At 49.7% G+C, this 20,256-nt stretch overlaps 1 protein-coding gene across 1 annotated transcript; it reads right to left on the bottom strand.

Annotated features, from left to right (window-relative positions):
• Positions 1-4,144: 4,144 nt before the first annotated feature.
• Positions 4,145-18,345, bottom strand: BBS2 (Bardet-Biedl syndrome 2). The gene is made up of 17 exons (XM_065733483.1): positions 18,223-18,345; positions 17,923-18,150; positions 16,748-16,873; positions 16,413-16,475; positions 15,459-15,536; positions 13,203-13,307; positions 12,622-12,708; positions 11,278-11,413; positions 10,267-10,406; positions 9,635-9,779; positions 8,693-8,864; positions 7,672-7,801; positions 6,667-6,798; positions 5,997-6,134; positions 5,459-5,571; positions 4,820-4,968; positions 4,145-4,271 (listed from the first exon to the last, which is right to left on the bottom strand). Exons 1-17 carry the CDS (start codon positions 18,337-18,339, stop codon positions 4,165-4,167), a joined length of 2,166 nt encoding a protein of 721 aa, XP_065589555.1. The 5' UTR covers positions 18,340-18,345; the 3' UTR covers positions 4,145-4,164.
• Positions 18,346-20,256: the final 1,911 nt, after the last annotated feature.

Here is a 20,256-nt window from a genome sequence, read left to right as displayed (position 1 = left end):
TTACAAGTTAAGCAGTAAATGAAAGAAGAGACCTGCTCCTGTGTTCTCTATGCGTTTACTTGAACAGCTCCATGCTTCAGATCTGAAGGCTACAGCCTGAGACCAGGAGAGGCTGGGCTGGTAACAGGAACTGCCAGCTTGCCAGCTCACCTCCTTTGGCATATCGTCCACGGTGGGAAGATTGCTGACAGCACATCCTCTCGTTCCAGCTTTGTCCTGCAGCCTGCTGGGCTCCAGCGTGGTTTCTGTCACTGGAAATAGGATGCTCACATCCTTCCAGGTAGCAGGTATCAAAGGAGAACAGCCAGTTGGACAGCAAACACCATGCTGTAGGCTTGGCCCTGGCATGCACGTGCTTGCCTAAAACTTCTGTACTCAGGAGTAACACAGGTGCACTTTCAGATCACCCAAGCCAGCCGACAGAGGCCTTGGGCTTGCAGCAAGTGTATGCACTTTCATTTCCTCCTGCCTCTTCAGTCTGGAGAGAGAGAGCTGTTTAGAGTTTGCTATCACACTGGTTCCAGGTGTAATATCAGTGTGAGAACAGAGGTGGTGTAAGACCACAGCTAGCAGCAGGGGCACCAGCAAGCTCACAGTAAGGCAAGTAGTGCTGGCACAGGCAGCAAGTACTCAGCATGACTCCATCCATGACTGCATTCTGAAACAGATTAGGAAGCACGTAGGCTTGGGAGGTCTACGTGACCTTGTTTATTCTCTGACTAGTTTCCCTAAGCTGGCTTCTCTGTGTGCTGCAGACACTTTCCTGCTCTCTTTTAATGCTCCTTCACTGCTTTAAGCTGCTTACAAAGGGGATGAACCTAGAAACAGGAGCTGCAAAGAGCACAGAACTCTTTGTGAATCACTAATTTACGTTAATTTCTGAAGCACTCTGCTACCTTTCTGAGCAACAGCTTTTCTGGGGACAGAAGACCTCGCTCTGAGCTGCTACAGTAGGAGACAAGCAATGGGAGTTTTCTAAAGAAAAATGAAAAATGTTTGGGTAGCTCCAAACAAAGGTTGTGGATACCACTCATGGTATGGTCAACTAGGCAAAGCTGGGAGTGAGTTAATTAACAAATAGAAACCACGTTATTCCGCACTGTCAGCTTGAGAGCATGTCCGGTGTGTCAGGAACAGCCTAGCAGCAGGCTGTGCCTTTTGAAGCTTTTTGCTTTCTATAACAAACGACACACTAGAGGGCATGCCAGCCCTGCTTGAGCAAGGCAGTCACGGAGCCCATCGCACAGGGAAACACCCTTCTGCCGCAGGAGGCTGAGATGAAGCAACTTACAAAGCCGATTTGCAGTTAGCACTGGGGGAAAAAAGGCCAACAGAGTGGAGGATAGCAGGTAAGTGATTAACGTGGCACAGCGTGGGCAGCTGAGAGCAGCTTTGTGCAAGACAGCCTCCTGCATCAGCCACCCTCAGCCCCGCGAGCAGACAGCTGAGCTGTTTGATGCAGGGGGCAGCAGCTCCTGTTACCCAATGGCTGAGCTGTGCAGTGCTTCAGGAGCTGGTTATTAGCAGGACTGGAAACAAAAGCAATTCAATGCAGCTCAACCAGAGACCAGGCCAAGGGAGTCATTTCTGCAGTCGTAAACACGCAGGAATAAGTTGCTGGCACGGCAGGCTGTGCATGAGGATTAACCAAAGCGAACAGCGATCCCTGGGACTTGGAGGAAGAGTGGCTAACATGAGGTAACCTGTTGCCAGCTCTCAGTTCCCACTGTTTTGTTTGTTCTTCAACTTCAAACCGGAACCCGAATTAGGTCATGGAAAGTCCCCGGTACACAGCTCCCTGCTGAGGGCACGGATCCAGCGCGGCACTGCTGCAGCACGCTTCTCGGGCAGCAAAGGGACCCTGTGGGGAAGACAGATACCTTCAGCAGCTTCAGTGGGGGCACAATTCCAGGCAGGTGATGAATGCCCCACAGCACGATGGCGTAAACCCAACTCCTGGTGCAGTGCCCTCCGAGCAGACTTCCACGTGAACCTCCAGCAACAAACGTGCACTTCTACTTGTGCTGTGCCCCACCAGTGGCTTAGCGGGCTGTGAACAACTCCCCTTCCCTTCCTGAGAGCTGGATACCATGCAACAGCCCTGGAGGACTGACCTTTCCCAGCACAGACTGCTGGCCAATGATTTCTTGGTGCAGGTTCAGCTGGGCACCAGGCTTATGTCAACTTGCTGCTGTGTGCCAGCCAAGGGCTGCTCTATGTCAACATGCAACTGCAAACCTTGCGTATCACTTCAGCTTCCTGGATGCAGATTTCACGTTTGGCAAAGATAAGAGTTGTTTTTACTGGAAGATAAAATGACAAGTTTGTTGTTGGAGGAAATCAGCCACAGTGGAGGTCTGGACTGTGACCCAGGGACTGACGAGCACTGCAGACAGGCAGCCAAGAGCAAAACAGAGCTGGGACTGGAAGTGCCTGGTGTGCAGCCCTTTGAAATGAGGCTGATGGGAAAGCTGCTTTCTGATCACAGGCACTCTCTGATCGCTGAATGAACTACAGAAATGTTACTAAGCAAGCATTAGGATTTTGAACATGAAGAGCAAAAGAAGAGCTGGAAACAGTGGGAACAAGTAGAGCAGGTGGCAGAAAGCCTGAGATTTGTGCCAGGAGACTGTTCCATAATCACGTCTTACAGCTTGCTCCCTTAGAACAGCATGGGTGGCTCACCACCCTTCTCACTAAGAAGCTGGATTTGACTAACAACCAGGTTCCTAAAGGATTCAAATGAGCTCCTGCTGCTGATTTGAAGCGACAGAGATTCAAGCAGCACAATTCTTCATCTTGAAAGGCTGAAGCCCTGGCAAGGGACTGTTCTGAAGATCAGAACGCACTGCAAGAATTAATTTTCCCATTCAATGTATTACCAGTGGCTGCTCAGTAGCAAATGGTGGGCTGCTGGTTTTAATTCAGCATTAGCACGTAAGAGACAGACCACTTCCAGGAGGTGAGTGCTGCTAGCAGCACTGAAGAGCTGCCCAAGATCGCCCTTCACAGAGGTGATGGGCTGCCTCCTCCTCCCTGCACTGCAGTGAGGACCAACAGGGCAGGAGCTGGGAGTGCTGGCACACAGCCTCCATCCCACTCAGGGTATTTTTAGCTTCCAGGAGAAATTTGTTTTGGCAAAGGTTCTACACTATCTTCAGCTCTAACCTACAGATTTACTGTAACATATTAATCCAATTTAAGAGACCCCACAACTAATAAACAGTTTTGAGCCAGGGGACAAGAGATTTATCAAGACCTTCTGATCCCATTACATACTGCAAGCTCTTACACACCAAGCCTGGCTGTATACTTTATTTTCCTCATTCCTGAAATACACCCTTGCCCATCCCAGCAGCTGCAGCTTTATCCAGCAGTGCCATGGGACATGCAGCTGAAAGCAAAGCTGCCTGCAGTGTGGGTGTGGGAAGCATCAGGTATGAAGCCATTCCTACCTTCCTGTCCTGGAACTGAGCAGTTCTCCAGGACCATGTGGATATAAAACCAGCAGAAGTTATCCCTTTGGTGCTTCTGCTGCAGCAGACTGCAAGTGACCTGGGAAGCAGCACATCCCTGCAATGAAACCAGGGATTCTGTGACACAAAATAGGAGCACAAGCTGACAACAGAAATTGGAGGCAAGTTCCGAAAACTCGATTCTGAAGTTAACAGACTCGTGGTCCTGTGTTTATGATTTCAGTCAGCTCCAGGTTCCTTAGCTCCAATGCAAACCCAGTGGTGGATGTAACCTCAACACAGCATACGAGAGCACACTGACTGTACAGCACAGCTAGGGAAGCATGTCATCATTCAGCAAATAACCAACTAAATCAGAACAAAAGCAGCCAAACCAGCCTATGTTTTAATGGAAAAAAAACTGCTGCAGAACTACAAAATATATTAAAATACATAAATAAAGTTACTGTGTGAAAAATAAATGCTTCACAGATATAGCTCTGCCGTACATAAATACCACACTTGCACGTAAAGCTGATGCACTCCTCCAGCCTGCAGAAATAACATTTCTGGACTGATGCCTTAACTAAATTCCAACCTTTGCAATCACCTCACTCTACAGTGGAGCAGGGGAATGAATGAGTGAGATGCTCGTTGGTTTTGGTCCTGTTGCCTGGAAACACCACTGCACTTCCCCACTCCGGTGCTTTTAAGAAGATGCGATCCCCGAACGCATGATCCTGAACAGTGTGTTGAAGTTGTTGCTTCTTATTGCATCCCGGCAGGCAGCGATCACTTGTGTCTTAGGTTTGCCAACTGTGAAGTGGAAAACGAGGGGAAAAAAAAATGCTGAAAAGGTGTATGAGGATGAAAATGCAGGGGTCTCTTTCAGAACGTTTTTAAGCCGGCAGTGAAGTGCCACCTTGCCTTTTTCTTAAAATAAAGTCCTTTCTTGAAAGAATTTGCCATAGCTCTATTACAAGGCAGCCTGAAGGACTTGTTGAAAGGGGAAAGCTATAAATATGTAACAAAACGCATCATTCACCAAAGGCTGGCAGAACCAGTAATAGTACAGACAGACAGCTTCGCTTAAGTTAATAAAAGGAGCTATCATTTCTTGAACTGAGCTGGCTAAAAATGAAGAACTGAAACAAAGCCATTGAGTTCTACACCACCTAGAAAAACTGAAAACTGCTCTGAACTTCCTTTCCAAAATGCTGATTGCGTTCCCTGTCATATGCACTTGGCTGTGTCTGGGCAACTAAAGACCACTTCTACCACTTAAGCAACCCAGGTGGCACGTGAGATATCTACTCAGCCTCAGTGGGACCCGAGACTCCTGTCCCCCCACCACACACACTCACCACGTAACCGCCCAGCCCTCTGGATTGCTTGATTCACTGCTTTCAGATTGCTCAGCAGCTCCATGTGATTATTGCAGCGGATTTTGTACTGGTTTATTAAATCTCTGTTAAGATCATAGAGCTCGATGTACCGTGTCTTCATGTTTTTCCTGGGGGGACAATCAGCACAGTGAGCTGAACCTCACAGGACAAGATAGTAACTCCTGATCTCTTCATAGGAAGGTGCAACAATACACAGCTGTGATGGCTGCTGTGGTTACCTGCACCTCTGTAGCTACAGGAACACAGACCTGCCTAGACATGTTGGTTAGCCCCATTGTTTAACAGTACCAACAGGAATTAAAAATACATACATAAGAAGGTCTATTTTTGTAGACACTTTATCCAGCCAGGAGATAGTTCAAGGCCAAAACCTGCCCTTCTGCCTCCCCCAGGCTGGCTCTCCCCAACAGACATGACACAGCTCAATGACAGCTCGTGGTGCGACCAGCCAAGGTACCAACTCTGCTCAAAGAATGGTAACTGGGCATCCCTCCCACCACACAAATGCTTTTGTGCTTTTTTTTTTTTTTTTTTTCCACTTGGAAAACAGAGACTGGCTGCTCTACACCCGAAGTGCACAGTGTGGCAACTGCTCACATGTCTCCCAGGAGCCGTGCATCTTCTGCCTGAACCAGCGTGGTGCGGATGAGGTTGGAGTGGTCGGCCATGTCAGCAGTCAGACGCTGATTCACTGAGTGGTGCTCATCCACCTGGCCAAGGCAAACGCCCATGAGGAAGGGCACAAAGGTAATTGTTTAAGCCACATCTCATCCTGGTGCAATAGGAAATAACATCCCAGCTTAGCCAGCCTAGGACCATCCTCCCTCCCTTCACGCCCAGCTGCTGGAGTAGCTCCTTTTACCCTACGAGAGGGTGCTCAGGATGAGATGCACACCTTACACCTTGGCCCAAATCCACAGCTCAGTCTCCCATACAACATATTGCCATTACTCTAAACAATCAGCTGCTGAGGATCAAGACCCTGTTCCATACACAAGCAGAATGTTGAGGGTACCCCTTCATCCTTTGCACGGAATATTTAGCAAGCCACTGCTGACTGACCTACACAAAGAAAAAGCAGCGTGGAGATCCTTCATTTTTTCCTTTCATACCTATGTCCCCAATTCTTTCTCACCTTTACCAGCACTTTCCGCAGCTCCTCAAAGTATGCAGGGAAATCTGCTTCCACCTGCAGATCTTCAATTGCCAGAAAGGAGGCCATGGACTGGATAATGTCACCAGCTAAATCAATGTCATCCGTGCTGATAGAGATCTGTCAGAAAGAACAAGAAAGCATTTAACTTGCTCTTCCATGCCAAAATATCTCCCAAAACTACTCAGCAGGGCTGCCTGGAGAACAGCTGCTTAGGCTCAAAGCAGTTCATTCTAAGGGACAAGACTGCTGCAAGCACAAGCTCTAGGGCTTCCTGGAGATAAGCAGACACTAATTTCAAAGGGACTTTTCCTCAGGTGTGGGGAAAAGGGGAATCTGTGCATACAAGGACACGTGCAGAAGTTATGGGCAGCCTCTGAGTCCCAAACTGCAGCCCCCTGAAACCACTGTGTGGGAAGAAATGCCTTCCTACTGATTTGTAGGCTAAGCAATTTGCTTTGCTGATTGGCAATGGAATTTTACCCACTAGCAGTAACACAGACTCTAACACTGCCTAAAGACATCCCCGTAACTTGAGTACTTCCCCTGTCTGTTCAGTCCTTCGTTTTCACAGCCCTGCTGTTAGAACCACCCTTAAGATTCAGTGGTGTATAACTACACTGGCATTCCCCTTGCCCATGACGTTATTTACCTCTCCACCAGGCTTGATTTTGATGAGGAGCTGACCTGCATTACGAAGGGAAGTGAAGCAAACCTGAAAGGGAGCACTCTGAAACTCTGCATCCTCCGGTAGCAAAAAGTTCTGATTGAGCCACATAACAATCTTGCAAAAAAAAAAAACCAAAACAGAGCATCAGCCATCAGCTGTGCACGAAGTCTAGAGAGCCATGCAACGGCCCTATGTGTGCATACCAGGGCTCCATTCGGGTTATCTTGGGAACTTCATTCACTACAATTCATCTCCAAAATGATATGTCAAGATATGTCGTTAGGATGGGAGCAGTTGGCCCCCTGCTCCACAGGAGAGTATTTGCAAGAAAATCAAATCTGACAATAGGAGACCACAGCCAAAGGTGAAAATGTAAGACCAGGCCCAGAGACTGAAGAAAGCTAGGAAGCAAAGCTATGTTCCACAACAGGAATTTAGAGCAAAGTTTTCTTCAACCTTTTTGCCTTCATCACTTAATATGGGAAAGGTCATGTGAGTATGACAGAGCCCCATAGTTACGTGGGCAAAGATGGGTCCTAATCACTCCTCTACCTCCCAATTCAAACCTTACAGAATCAAAACTACAGCTCTGCTGCTCACCTGCCACGTACGTGAGCCATCCTCTGGGCACTGTGTTGCCTTTATTCTGTTCTCTGCTCATTCATAAAATTCACCACTCACTACAGGGCTCTTGCCACTGGCATTCTATCGGTTGCCAGCAAGCAAAGAAAGACCTGAAATACCTCAAGACCTCAAGCCATTAGTTCCCTGCAGCTGCAGGAATTCCTAAAGCTGGGAATGCCTCGAGTGAGGTGTTTTTAAGAAACAAAAGAGGTACTGAGTCAGGCTGTAATACACAGACCCCAAAGGCCAGAAGTGCAAAACAGTATTTGCTCTTGGAAATCTCGAGCTCACTGCAATCCCTCTGTGTGCTATGAAAAGCATTATCAGCAGGACCAGGAAACAGGCAGCACAGCGAACACTCACCCTCTGTGGCCTCTCATTCGTCGCACAGCTCACAAAGCTCAGCGGCTCTGCGGCCGAGTCCGGGCTGCTCAGAGCATACATGGAGAAGCGGGGAAGCTGTCTGGTCAGCTCGAACACGTAGAACTGTGTGCTGGAGAAATCCCAAAGGAAAAAGGACAGTCACTAACCTGCAAGGGCTCCTGGTTCTGTTTTAGCTACTAAGACCAGCAGCTCCCAGCGATGGAGTGAACTGCTTACCACTGGGAAACAGCTGGAGCCGTGTGAATTGGAAATTCCAGGCTCACCGCTCTCTGTGTGAGGTTGAATGATTCCTCCCCACTGCCTACATTTTCCAGAATCCTTCCAACAAAATATGTTCTTACATTTAAGATTCTACTACGTAACTGGATCATTTATTACCAGTTTTGGCAAAGTCCTACTAAAAGCAGCAATAAAGAGCAGAGGAAGCAAAAAGGGAATTCAGTTCCATACGTTTTTTCTGCAGTGGCTGGCTCACACTCAAAGCACACCTCCCTGTTCAGGTGCTGCTTCCTGGGACACTGCTTGATGCAGCAGAGGTGAGCAGGAGAGAGGATTTTTTAAGCATATATGAAGAGGAAACTGAAAAAGCCTTGTCTTGAAAACAGGCATATCCTACTAGCCCCATGGTCAGACAGGTTCAGGGTCACTTGAGGTCTGAAAGATGGCACAGTGCCCCCAGGTTTGCTCATGTACTATGTCCAGAGCTGCCAGAATCCAGGCCCCTAAGAGGCAGCCATGCACATGAACCACTCACTGCCCCGCTGAAGGCAGAGCTGAAGCACTGCAGGTCCCTACGAGTGCCTGAAGAAGAGCCCAGCAGCACAGAATAACAGTATGTTTAAGAAAATATTCCAGCTCTCCTGCCAGTAATGAGAGAATTGAGGCATCTGGGAATTAATGGTACAGTTCAGGTGGGACAAGTACGAAGTCACATCATCAGTGTTTGCTGTCACACACTGCTAGCTCTGGACACTGAGAGAGTTCACAGCACAACCCTCACCTGTTCCTGTAACCCACAAAGGCTTTGATGTGCAAATCCACAGGGACGTCTTTGGGTGGAGTAAGGGGAACCCGAACACAACCTGAGAGGCTCTGCACACTGGGGTGTACCACATGGCTCTCTCCTTCAAATATGCCTTCAGCAAAGATCAGCACAGCACGGATGATTGTGTCTTAGGATCAAGGAGAAAAAAACAGTTTCTAAATTAACAGCTGTCCTCTTGCAGCAAGGCACCATGTTTTTCAGAGTTAAGGACAAGCAACCCAACCGAATTGTTAACAAACCCCAGATGAGCAGCACTACATCTGGAACTGCCTGCATCCTCAGCACGCCTGGTGCTTGGTGACTCTGCATTCACACAACACCTGCACGGTTTGCAGACACTTACTGAACACAACTGCTATGGCAACCTCCACATTCCATACCCCATTTACCTGCATACCACATAACCCACCCATGGGCAAGCAAGACTGTCCAGGAATTTGTGGGACAGGTGCTCTGCTGTTGCTTTGGTGGGTTGGGTTTGTTTGGTTGGCTGGTTCCTATAACAAAAACGCTGTTGGAGATGTTATCCCTCTATACTGATCCCTGCACTTAGTGGTGGGCACCTCTGCTTTCACTGGAGAACTGCACAGTGTTCTTCAGTCATGTTTACAGTCAACATGAGGAGCATTGCAGGGATCACAACACTCATTTCATCCAAGTTAAGTGTTAATTGCCTCAGAAAACGAAACACAACAAGAAACAAATTCCACCCAACTCCTCTCTCCTGAAACCCATCAAAGGAGCACAGCTTCATTCAAAACCATGAAAGAAAAGCAGCCACAGAGGGGAAATTACAGACAGGGAAGGGGAGACAGGCAAATCATCAGCTAAATATAACTAAATGTTTGCATGAATTTACATGGAGAGGAATGGTGGTGCTTGCAGACTGCCGCTCACCGTTGGTGGTGGAAACGCAGAGCTCCACGTGAGCAGACTGGCTGTCAGAGCCCAGGTTAACCGACAGGGAGGTCTGCAGCTGGGTGCTGGCTGGAATCACACCTCTCTGCCCGTCAGCTTCCTTCCTCTGAGAGCCCAGCTCGGCCTGTTCCAAAGCACAAACCCTCCAGGGTCACAACCTCCACCGTCACAGTGCTCAATTTGCAGCACCACTCTGTGTTTTTGCTCGTTTACTCTTTCAACACGAGCCTGCTCTCTCCTCAGACTGTTTCTGAGCACAGCCCTCTAATTCTGCCCCTTCCCGTGGAGCCACCTGCACCCTGGCAGTGCTCTTACACAACCCCTCTGGATCCCAAGCTGGCTCAGGCTTTGAAAATTACAGTTTTCAGACAGAAGTTTTTGCACAGGGCTGAACCAAACCCCGTTCTGTTTAGTTGCTCCAGCAAGCTGACGAGGCAAGGATAATGACTTATTGTGCACTTGCACAAGGAACAAGCAGGAATCCCAAGCAGACAATCTCACTGCTGATTACAGGTTGCAGCTCTGACTTGTCCAGACTGCCCCACGACCTCCACCCACATTTATAGCAAAGGGAAGCCAGGGCTTGGCCCCACACACTGTTTAAGCAGTACCTTTGTGTTTTCCTCATAATTTCTTAATTCCAGCAGGAGATTTTGTTTCTTTTGACTAAGTTCTCGGATCATGTCTTGCTCAGCACACGTATCCATCAGGTTTCCCTTCATCTCCTCACCTCCTGGCAGATAGCCCCGCACTGCACAGAAACAAACACACACAAAGATCTGACACTTGTACCAAGCACACTGCCCAACAAGGACAAGGTACCTTCACAACTGCCTACAGCCTGCGTCAGCACACCTGGGATGGGACTTATGTGCTGAAGCCCAGAGGGAGCACTTCCCAGCAGCCTGAGATTAAGATAGACAGCAAAACAGTGCATGATTTCCAAGGACAGGCTTTAGTTCCAAATGGGTCGTGCTAGGCATGTTTGTCTGGGGCCACCGAAGCCAGGCAGCTGGATAATCACACCACTGTCTCTCCTGGAGCCATCACATGACCATAGATACTTGCAGGAATATATCTGTTTCCATTCACAGTAACCAGGTGCCACTTCTTGAAAGAATGGTGCCATAAAACCATTCTGCAGTCTCAGAAGAGCATCTTCCAGGAAACAAAGGGCTGTTAACATCCAAAATTTCTATAACTATTCACAAAGCCACAATGCATATACACCCTTACTTTTCTCCCCCCCTTTAGCCACTGTTAAGCAACCAAAGAATTATAAAGGAAAAAAGATTTCCCAAATACTCATCTTTCATGCTGTTGCCTTAAGAATCGTGCTCTTTACCGAGTATGTATCTTTTGCTTTTACTAGGATGGGACTTCTTCATTTAGGCAAATAAATTTTGATGGCACCTCGGATCGTAATGACACACTGATTACCACAGAGAGACAACTTTGACATCCTGTTTGCAGGTAGCCTAACACAAAATTCCCTTCACTTCACATAAAACCAAGGGAATTTGGCACACACAAATACCTACGGAACAGTTAGCTCATCTGAGATGACGTGATATGCCTGACACTGCTGTGTGTTAAATTAGTATCCTGAACAACTCTCCTACCTTCACCATCAACCGAACAGCAGATTAACTGGGTGCTCCCATCCATCCTATAATCCCCCTCCACCACTCCTGCAATCGAGGAAGCAAAGTTGTCCTTAAAGATGACCTCCCCAGTTCGGTCACTGCGTGCGTCAACCTGGAACAGCAAAACCCAGGACATGGCATGAACAGCAAAGCTAGCTCCAACACACACAGCGTGGTGCTGTTCACCACCAGCCAGCCCCACGAGTGGAGCTGCAGTTCTGCTGAGCACAGGGACACAGGTGGAAGATCTGTTATCAGGAAGCAAACTCCAGACAAGTTCAGCCCAAAGGAACTGCTCTGCAGAGATGCCTCCCTAAGCTACAAAGAGCAGGAAGGAAGAAAAGGTGATTGTGAGCCTACGCAGGGAAGGCTGTGCACGTGTGGATGCAATGATGGAAGCAAACTGGACATAGCCTTAATGCAGCATTTACAGCTTTTTGGTTGAGCTGCTGTCCTGGACTGATGAACAAGCTTTAATTATCTTTGGAGGGAGAAGGATGGAGCAGAGGGCTCAGCTCTGTGCAGTGCTCCATCCAAAAGCTGGGGCTGCTTCAGACCAGCAGGCAGGGAAGGGCCTGCCAGCTGAAAGAACAGCAAAAGGCATAAAGCGAGGAGGGGTTCTCACTTTAACAGAGTTATACACCTAATCCAACATAAGTTACAACATATCTGGGCTCCAGGCTGCCAGCTTGATACGAAGTTAATTAAATTCCCCTAGGCTAATGAGAGTAATGAGAGGTGCTACGAAAGGAGATTTACCAAAAAAAAAAAACAAAAACTGGCAAGCTGCATCCAAGAGAGAATTGGCAACTAGAACAATCGTTTTTGGCAAAGGGGAACACCGAGCAGAGGGCTTAAGAGACCAGACTGAGCTGTACAGAACGCCTCGACTCATATTAAATAACACTTTGATGGATTTACACTAATCCTGCCACGGCCGGGACCGATGCCGCTCCCCTCTTACATCACTGCTCATTTTCCCCTGTAGCTGGAGCACATTCAGGAAATACAGTATGATTAGCATGCGCTCAAGACAAAGCTGAGAAGAGACACAGGAGAGCTCTGGGACATTGCATATGATCTTTGCTGCCATAGAAACAGCTCACCACACCTTAGCAATTCACCCTGAAGTAAGCAGAGGAAGGTTTTCTCTGGCTCTTCTTGCATTTGGCAAGGACTTCCCAGACAAACCAGGTTTACTATGACAGCTCCTCAGCGGTCTTTTTAATGTTTCATCTGTTCTGCTTGAGACCACTCAGCAGCCTGGTTCTGACACACTTTCCAGGCCCGCAGCCCCTTGCTCCACCAGCACAGACTCACCTTGCCGTTGGACCAGCCGGTGATCAGCTCGCACACACCGTCAGCGTTCAGGTCAAACGCGTGGATGCTCATCGCATGGTTCTTAGACTGAGGACAGAAAACACAGCACAAACTGTGCTCGGGTGCACCTTCTAACCCGACACATGCAAGACTCTGGAGAACGAGTCCACAGAAAGGAAAAATTGGCTTTGAACACACACAGTGTAAGACACGTTCAGTGTCAGGAGAACAGCTTATTGATTTAACAACAGCCAGAGGCACTTCCCAACAGCGAGCTCGCAGTTCTCTGCTGAATCTCTGGTTGTTCACTTCAATGCTGCAGCATGCCTAAAGCACATGGTTTTTGCAGTGTTAAGTCATCTCCAACAGTCCCAAAAGAACTGATATATGGTTAATTTTGCTTGTTATCTATAAAAACAGGTAGGTTTTGTAATACGATGATCACATTAATTACATTACATACAAACTATGCTCAGTAGAACATTTCAAATCATCTAACGAGTTTGGGAAGCACCAACAAACAGAATTAGCACCCCTGGAGACTTCAAGCCCTCAGTGGTGATACCCAACACAGGACTGACCTTAATCCTCCAGTAGCGGGACGTCTTGTCGTACACTCCGACCGTGCCATTGGAAAGAGCGTAGCCAAAGCGACTGCCATACATGGGGCTGAGTGCAGTCACAGTCTTGGAGGGGAAAGGGACAGAGAGAGAGCACAATAGTGAGAGCACACCAACTTTGGCACTCCCAAGTGGCAGAGAACAGACTACAATCTCCTCCACGTGAACTGAACTCTATTGGAATTCAACTGTAATTACAACTACTGTGTGGAGCACAAAATATCAAAGCAACTGTTTTTAAGACCCAGTTTAACCCTACCAAAGGCCTGGCAGGGTTTCTTCACACAAGCTGTGTTGCCAGCTTTAACACACAACTCAGCAAAGATAGCAGAACTGCCTTCAAACTGTGCTCTTTGACCAACTGTTTATTACCACAAACAGCAGCACAAGTGCTCAGAGGATTCCTGTGGTCTTCAGCGCTAACACGCAAAAGCAGCTCCCCACACACCATGCTCCCTAGAGCTTCAGGACCTGAGGAGTTCAATGTTACACAGGCTGGGAAAACCCTAGAGATAATATTGGTAGAAAATCTTTGCCTGAGATCAGCATGATAAAAATTAACAGCTCCCACAGTTGGACTTCTCCTGGAAGACAATCAGAACACCAGGCCAGGTATTACCTCAGTAACAGCTCCAGGGAAAGACCTGAGAGTCACAGCTCACATTGTTTCTCACTCCTTTTAAGACCCATTACCTTACAACTCCTCACTGAGCAAGGTCTCTCAGTACTTGGAAAGCAGCCCTTTTCCATGCACAAACACTGGAGACTTTAATGCTGGAGACTTCCAAGCAGCTGCCTGCTCTCCTGTACAAGGCAGCTCACAAGGTTTCCTTCAGTTAAATCCTTCGTGCAGAAACCAGACCTTCCCACTGGGAAGATTCCCAGTGAATGTACCCCAACCTCTGCCAAAGCCACTGGGAAGGAAGCACTCATCACCACCATTCACATGAGCACCCTGGTGTCTGGTTTAAGGTACACATGGCCTCCTTGATCGGAGTCCTTGTGCTTGTAACTCAGTCCTGCAGGAAGTTATCTGCAGTCAGCCATGGAAGACACAGGTAATCCACATTAACCTCAGCTGAGTGTGCTCATGGATTTTGTGCTACAGAATATGGTTTCCAAACCCTTTGCCCTTCCTCTCCAAAGCCTTTCCCACATAACACCACCTTCCAAATCATGAGCACACTGGGAAGAGAGACCCCAGTGTCAGAGCAGAACTCACCCAGGTACCAAAACTCCCCATCCACCCAAAGTGTCTGTTTATCAGCTCACAAATCACAAATCCTCTGTGATCTGTTCCATCAGAATTAAACACCAAGAAGGCAAACTATTCAAGCCTTCTAAAAGGAGCACAACGTGTGCAGCTATCATCCCCTACATTTGCCTTCAGGATTTGGTGAAGGTGTGTCCTTTCAGACCAGAGCAGATAGTTCTTAAGGCTCTGCTGGTGCGAACTTAAAGCAATTCAACCTTAGATCCAGAAACACGTGAGAGCAACACACTGCTCCCTCCCCCTGCACTAGAAATCACAACACCACTCTGGATTGGTCATTACACAGACAGCAGCATTTAGTATGCCTGCTTCTAATCCCACCTACAGTAACAGCTTCCTTTCCTGGAACACTGCCTGCACTGCTCTTTAAGAGCCCTTTGTAAGCGGTTTAATAGCTAACTGAGCCTCTTCGAGTCCTAACTTGAGCAGCAGGGAGATCTCAGTTTTTCAAGGACAAAGCTCTTAGTGCAGGTGCCACAAAGGCACTGCCTTGTTTGTACAGCCCGTGTGCAACACAGATCCCCTCTGCCCTGCCATCCCTGTGGGGACACACATGGGACAAGTGACTTCATCGCGACCGTGACAACGAATTTGAGAACTGCAGCAGAGGACGTTCTGTAGCTCGGAAGGCACTGAGCACATCAGCCACTGGTCCCCTTCCAGGAACATACAGCACCTTTGGCCAGGGCCACAACTTCCAGTCAGCTCAGTTATGCCCTCAGCCTGGTTAAAAGTTTGTAAACAAACATGTCAGAAACCTCGTGCAAGTGTTATTAAAGACATTAAACTTTGACTTTTGTAACTCCGGAAGGGTAGATACAGTGCCAAGTAGTTAACTGTTTAACTACACAATACACTCCAGAGAAGCTTTAAAGTACACAGTGTTCTCAATTCCACCCACAATTACAATAAACCTATAAATAAATTAGCTAGGACTAATTTACCTCTGTTTCTGACATTTCTGCCACAATCTCGTCTTCTTTAAATACTCTGATATCAAAATCTTCAGAGCCAACAAGAAGCTGCAAAAGTAACACAGAAACTCAAAACCACCAAACCAAGCATCAGTATCACTGCCTTCCTACAAGCAGTGGCTGCCTGACCACAAAGCAAGGGCAAAATCATACAATCACAGAACGGCCTGGGCAGAAAAGGACCTGAAAGATCATCGAGTTTCAAGCCCCCTGCCATGGGCAGGACCAGGCTGCCCAGAGCCACATCCAGCCTTGGCCTGAATGCCTCCAGGGATGGGGCACCCACAACCTCCCTGGGCAACCTGGTCCAGTCATCACCCTCTGAGTGAAAAACTTCCTCCTCACACCCAGCCTCAATCTCCCTTGTTCTCCAAGCTGAACAAGCCCAGTTACCTCAGCCCTTCCTCATAGGAGAGGTGCTCCAGCATAATTTTAGCGGCGCTCTTCTGGACCTGTTCCATGGGTTACATCCAGTTAGAGCCCCAAAACAGGCTCTAACTGAACGTAAACAAGCGTGCAAAGAAGACATTGGCTCTTTATCAGGTCTTCTGTCTTCTCATTCCTTATCATGAAACAGGTGCCTTGTGAGCAATGATAAGAGCCGAGACATTTCTCCCCTATTTTTGGTGTGGTACAAGAACACAAGAGACAGTTTCACAACTGGCCACCCATTCACCAAGGCAAGGCACTAACACTGCCAAGACCCAAAGATGCCTGACCTTCCTTGCTCCAAGTGGTGCCAGTAGCAGTTCCAGGAATGCAGACTGAGTCACTATGTGTGTTTCTGCCAGCCTGAAAAAGGGACAGCTTCCTCACAGGGGTCCCTCATCTAAGTCAGATGTACTTACTCATCTTTTTTTTCTACCCCGTCACTACAATACCATGAAAACAGCCAAATTCACAAATAAATGGGTACAAACAAACCTCAGTTTTGCCATCGCCATCGAAGTCACACAGCGCTAGGGACCGAACATTGTCTCCTGTAACCTAAAATGAGGAAGGCTGTTTTCAGTATCAGTGATAGCAGTCAGAAGGTAAATCATTTTTATTACCTCAACTGCAATGAACACAGTCGACATTTGAGCACCACCTGAATGCAATGAATACAGGTCAAAACACAGTTTAAGCTCTGAAGTAAAATAAGAAAGACCTAAGCTAACCAAGTTATTACTCATCGTATTAAAAATAAATAAATCCATGGAAATCAGTGCCACCAAAAGAGACTTTTAATAAAGTCAAAGCGTTATGTGTAGCCCTACCGTCCAAAAAAGGTCATTTCCCTCATAATCAAAGCCTTGCAGAGCACAGTTGCCACCAATAATAGCAAGAGGAGATGGTATATCTCCCAGCTGTCCAAGGACAATTGCATTGGCTCCATCAGAAACCTACGGAGAGACATTAAAGGAACAAAACAAAGCGTGAGACATCAGAGTACGCAAATAAAAAAGCTCCCGACATCCCCATGCTCCCTTCACAGCAGTGCTAGGGATGCACAACGACATCTCCGTGTGCACCCCCCTCCCACCCCGTGGGTCTGGCTGAAGCAGTGGCATTGCAAGGACACAACGGGCAAGTATCAATTTGGGAAGGGGATAATAATAATAATAATAATATATGACATGTGGAGTCCAGCCAACAGCTTAATTAGGGCAAAGGCTCTGATTCCGAGAACTGAGTTGTTATGACATACACTGACAGCACACTTGTAACTCTAAATAGAGAAGCTGTAGTGCTGCATAAATCCAAGGCCTCCTGGAGTTTCTCCCAGCAGCGTCCGATTCCTCAGTAGCTCCTGCTGCTCTCTGCTATTCCATATGTCCTACTGCTCCCCAGGGCATGACCTGGATAGAGCAGTGAGACAGTTCCACCAGCCGAGCTGAGCTCCAAACGCCCATGAAAACATCCAGACCCTGCCCTGCTGGGCGCTGCGTTACGCATGGTGAGGACCGGCTCCCTCACACGTGCACAGCTGTATATCCTACACTTTTAGCATCATGCAGTCACCAGAGCTTGGAAAAGATCTCCTTGATCCCCACATCAGCCCAGCACCGCTGCTGCCTGCTGACCTGGCTCCCAGGCACCGTGTCTGCGTGCTTCTGGGATGGGGACTGCCCCCGCTCCCCGGGCAGCTGTGCCAGTGCTGCACCGCTCTTTGGGGGCACTGCTCCCAGCACCCAACGTGAGCCACGGCTCCCGCCCCATCCACGTGACCCGTGCGCAGAGGCCGCTCCCCGCTCCCACCTCTAAAGGGCTGCAGAGCCACGAGCCCCCCCCCGAGCTGCTCGTCTCCCACGGCCCCATCCCACCGCACAGCGCTCAGACCCCTCACGGTCCCGCTCCCCGCCCTGGACACGCCGTAGGACCCGCACGTCCTTCCTGCGGGCACCGCCCCGGCGTCACCCTCAGGGCGGCCCTCCCCAGCAGCGCAACTCGCCTCTCGGTAGAACAGGTCGGAGTTGTCGTGCACGTCGTAGGCCAGCAGGTGCGTGCGGGTGCCCACCAGCAGGCAGTCGCGGCTCGGCGCGGCGCGGAGCGGCCCGGCCGCCAGGCACGTCACCGCCTGGTTGATGCTGAGCAGCGACACGCGCGCGTCGTGGCCGCTGGGAGCCGCGCGGCTGCCGCCCGTCCTCGGCCCGGGGCCGTGAGGGTTGTGAACGAGGACCTGCGGGCACACGGACGGTTACCCGGCGGCCGAGCGAGGCGTGCGGGCGGTCCGCGTCGCGCCGCGCGTTACCTTCCCCGCCTGCGTGGCGGCCGCCAGGCACGGGTGCGCGCCGTCGAACCGGCCCAGCGCCACCGTGCGGGGCTGCAGCTTGTGGCTCAGCTTCAGCGTGAACACCGGCACCAGCATGGCGGACGGAGCGGAGCGGAACCGACCGCGGCGGCACCGCGTCACGGGGCGGGGCCGGGAACCGGATGGGGGGGAGGGCTGGAGGGGCTTAGGTGGGGAGTCGTTAGGGGCTTGGTGCGGGAAGGGCGGCGGTGATGGGGTGGAGGGGGTGATGGGGGGGTTTGGACGTCGGTCAGAGGATGCGGGGGCGGTTTGGGGGGTAAGCTGGTGGGTTCGGGAGTTGGGATGGAGGGGGCAGTTGGGTTGGGGGTGGATAGGGGAGCAGTGAGGGGTGTAGGGTTGGTTAGAGGACGTGGGGGCAGTGAGGGGAGTAGTTGGTGGTTTGGGGGCAATAAGGGGGTTGGAGGTTGGTTAGCGGGCGTGAGGGGCAGTTGGGGTAATTAGGGGTTGAGGGGTTGTTGGGAATGCAGATAGGAGTTTGGGGGTTATTAGGGGATGTAGGGAGGAGTTGGGGGGTAATTATGGGTTTGGAGGCAGCTGGGGGTTCAGTTTGGGGTTTGGAGGTCAGTTAGCAGACATGGGGGGCAGTTGGGTGAGCAGTTAGGGGTTTGGAAGCCAGTTAGGGGACGTGGGGACCAGATGAGGAGTAATTAGGGGAGTAATTGGGTTTGGGGAGCAACTAGGAGCGGTTGGGGGGTAATTAGGGGTTCAGAGGGCAGCTAGGAGGTCAGTTAGATATTTGGGGATCATTTAGGGGACATGGGGGGAAATAGGGAGATAGTTAAGAGAGTAAGTAGGGGGTTGGGGGATAAATTGGGGGAAGTTAGGGGTTTGGAGACTGTTTAGAGGATGTGAGGGGCAGTTGGGGTAATTAGGGGTAGCTGGGGAGCAGTTACGGGTTTGGGAGTACTTAGGGGATGTGGGGGGCAGTTGCGGGGGTAATTAGGGATTGAGGGGCAGTGGGGCAGTCACACCATCAGTGTCAGGAATGATCTGCTCTCCACTCAGCTCCCTGTAAGGAGCATCTCCGACACAAGGAGCAGCATTAGGCCCAGGTCTTCAGCCAAAGCGTGAAGGAGGAACGCCGAGGCCTCCTGACAGCTGGATGGGAAAGGCTGCCCACAGCCCTGCTGCCTCTCTGCTGTGTGTTGGGCTGTGCCTCAGCCTGCATTGCATCCATCCTTCCTGGCATCAGGACGTGATCCAGCCAGGCCTGGTGGCAGAACTGCTGGGAGCACGGTGCCACGTGGGCCATTTCAGCATTCGTTTGCAAAGCATGATTACAGACAGCAGGGCAGTCCCTTCAAAATGTACAGTTGTACAGACATCTGAGCTTACTCTGCTGTGTTCTCAGCCACCACCCATTGTTTCCAGCTCTCCTGGGGGAGCTCAGCCTGCCCAAAACACAGCTGCATGGTTTGCTGGCTCACTAGGCAGCACAGAGATTTTTTTTGCATCTTTGCCCACCCAGGAGCTGACTGCTGGCAAAGGCTTCAAAAAATAGCTCGAAATCCAACGTGTCCCTATCTGACCGAGGCCTCCTGCCTGTTGTGCCCTGGCAGTGCACTAAACTCTGCTCAGATAGTGAGAGGTGGGTGGCTGAAGGAGATGCTAGCAAAAATCAGCATCAATGATCATACAAGGGAGGTTCGGATTGTGGGCAGGGGATGGGAGATGGAGATAGGGATTGAGAATCAGGATTGGGGGTGTGGGATGGGGATTGGAGACTGGAGATTGAGATGAAGAATAGGGAGTGAGGGTGGGGACTGGGAATGGGAATAGGGATTGGGAATGGGGATGGGAGAGCCACCAATTCCCCAAACCCAGTGGCTACATGAGTTGTTTCTGCAGACACTGGACCAGGACCACTGCTTGCACAGTTTCTGGCTGTGAAGACATCGAGGAGAGCATTGCATCCTTTTATTCCCCGTGTTCACGCTGAGGGGTTGGTGTTGTGCAAGCTCAGACAAGTGTCTG

Source organism: Cyrtonyx montezumae, unplaced genomic scaffold, assembly GCF_038088225.1.
Source record: "Cyrtonyx montezumae isolate F1298 unplaced genomic scaffold, pur_monq_1.0 scaffold_17, whole genome shotgun sequence".
Taxonomy (NCBI): domain Eukaryota; kingdom Metazoa; phylum Chordata; class Aves; order Galliformes; family Odontophoridae; genus Cyrtonyx; species Cyrtonyx montezumae.
The sequence above is the reverse complement of the archived record's forward strand: the minus strand, read 5'-3'. Positions and strand labels throughout refer to the sequence as shown.

What these genes read in the sequence shown, in the direction of transcription:
- BBS2 (XM_065733483.1), bottom strand. Translation starts at nt 18,339, where the DNA reads ATGCTGGTGCCGGTGTTCACGCTGAAGCTGAGCCACAAGCTGCAGCCC. An exon ending in CAGAAATGTCAGAAACAGAG is followed by an intron (nt 13,308 to 15,458) that starts GTAAATTAGTCC and finishes TTCCCCTCCAAG; the next exon opens with ACTGTGACTGCACTCAGCCC. An exon ending in CCGGCTGGTCCAACGGCAAG is followed by an intron (nt 11,414 to 12,621) that starts GTGAGTCTGTGC and finishes TTGCTGTTCCAG; the next exon opens with GTTGACGCACGCAGTGACCG.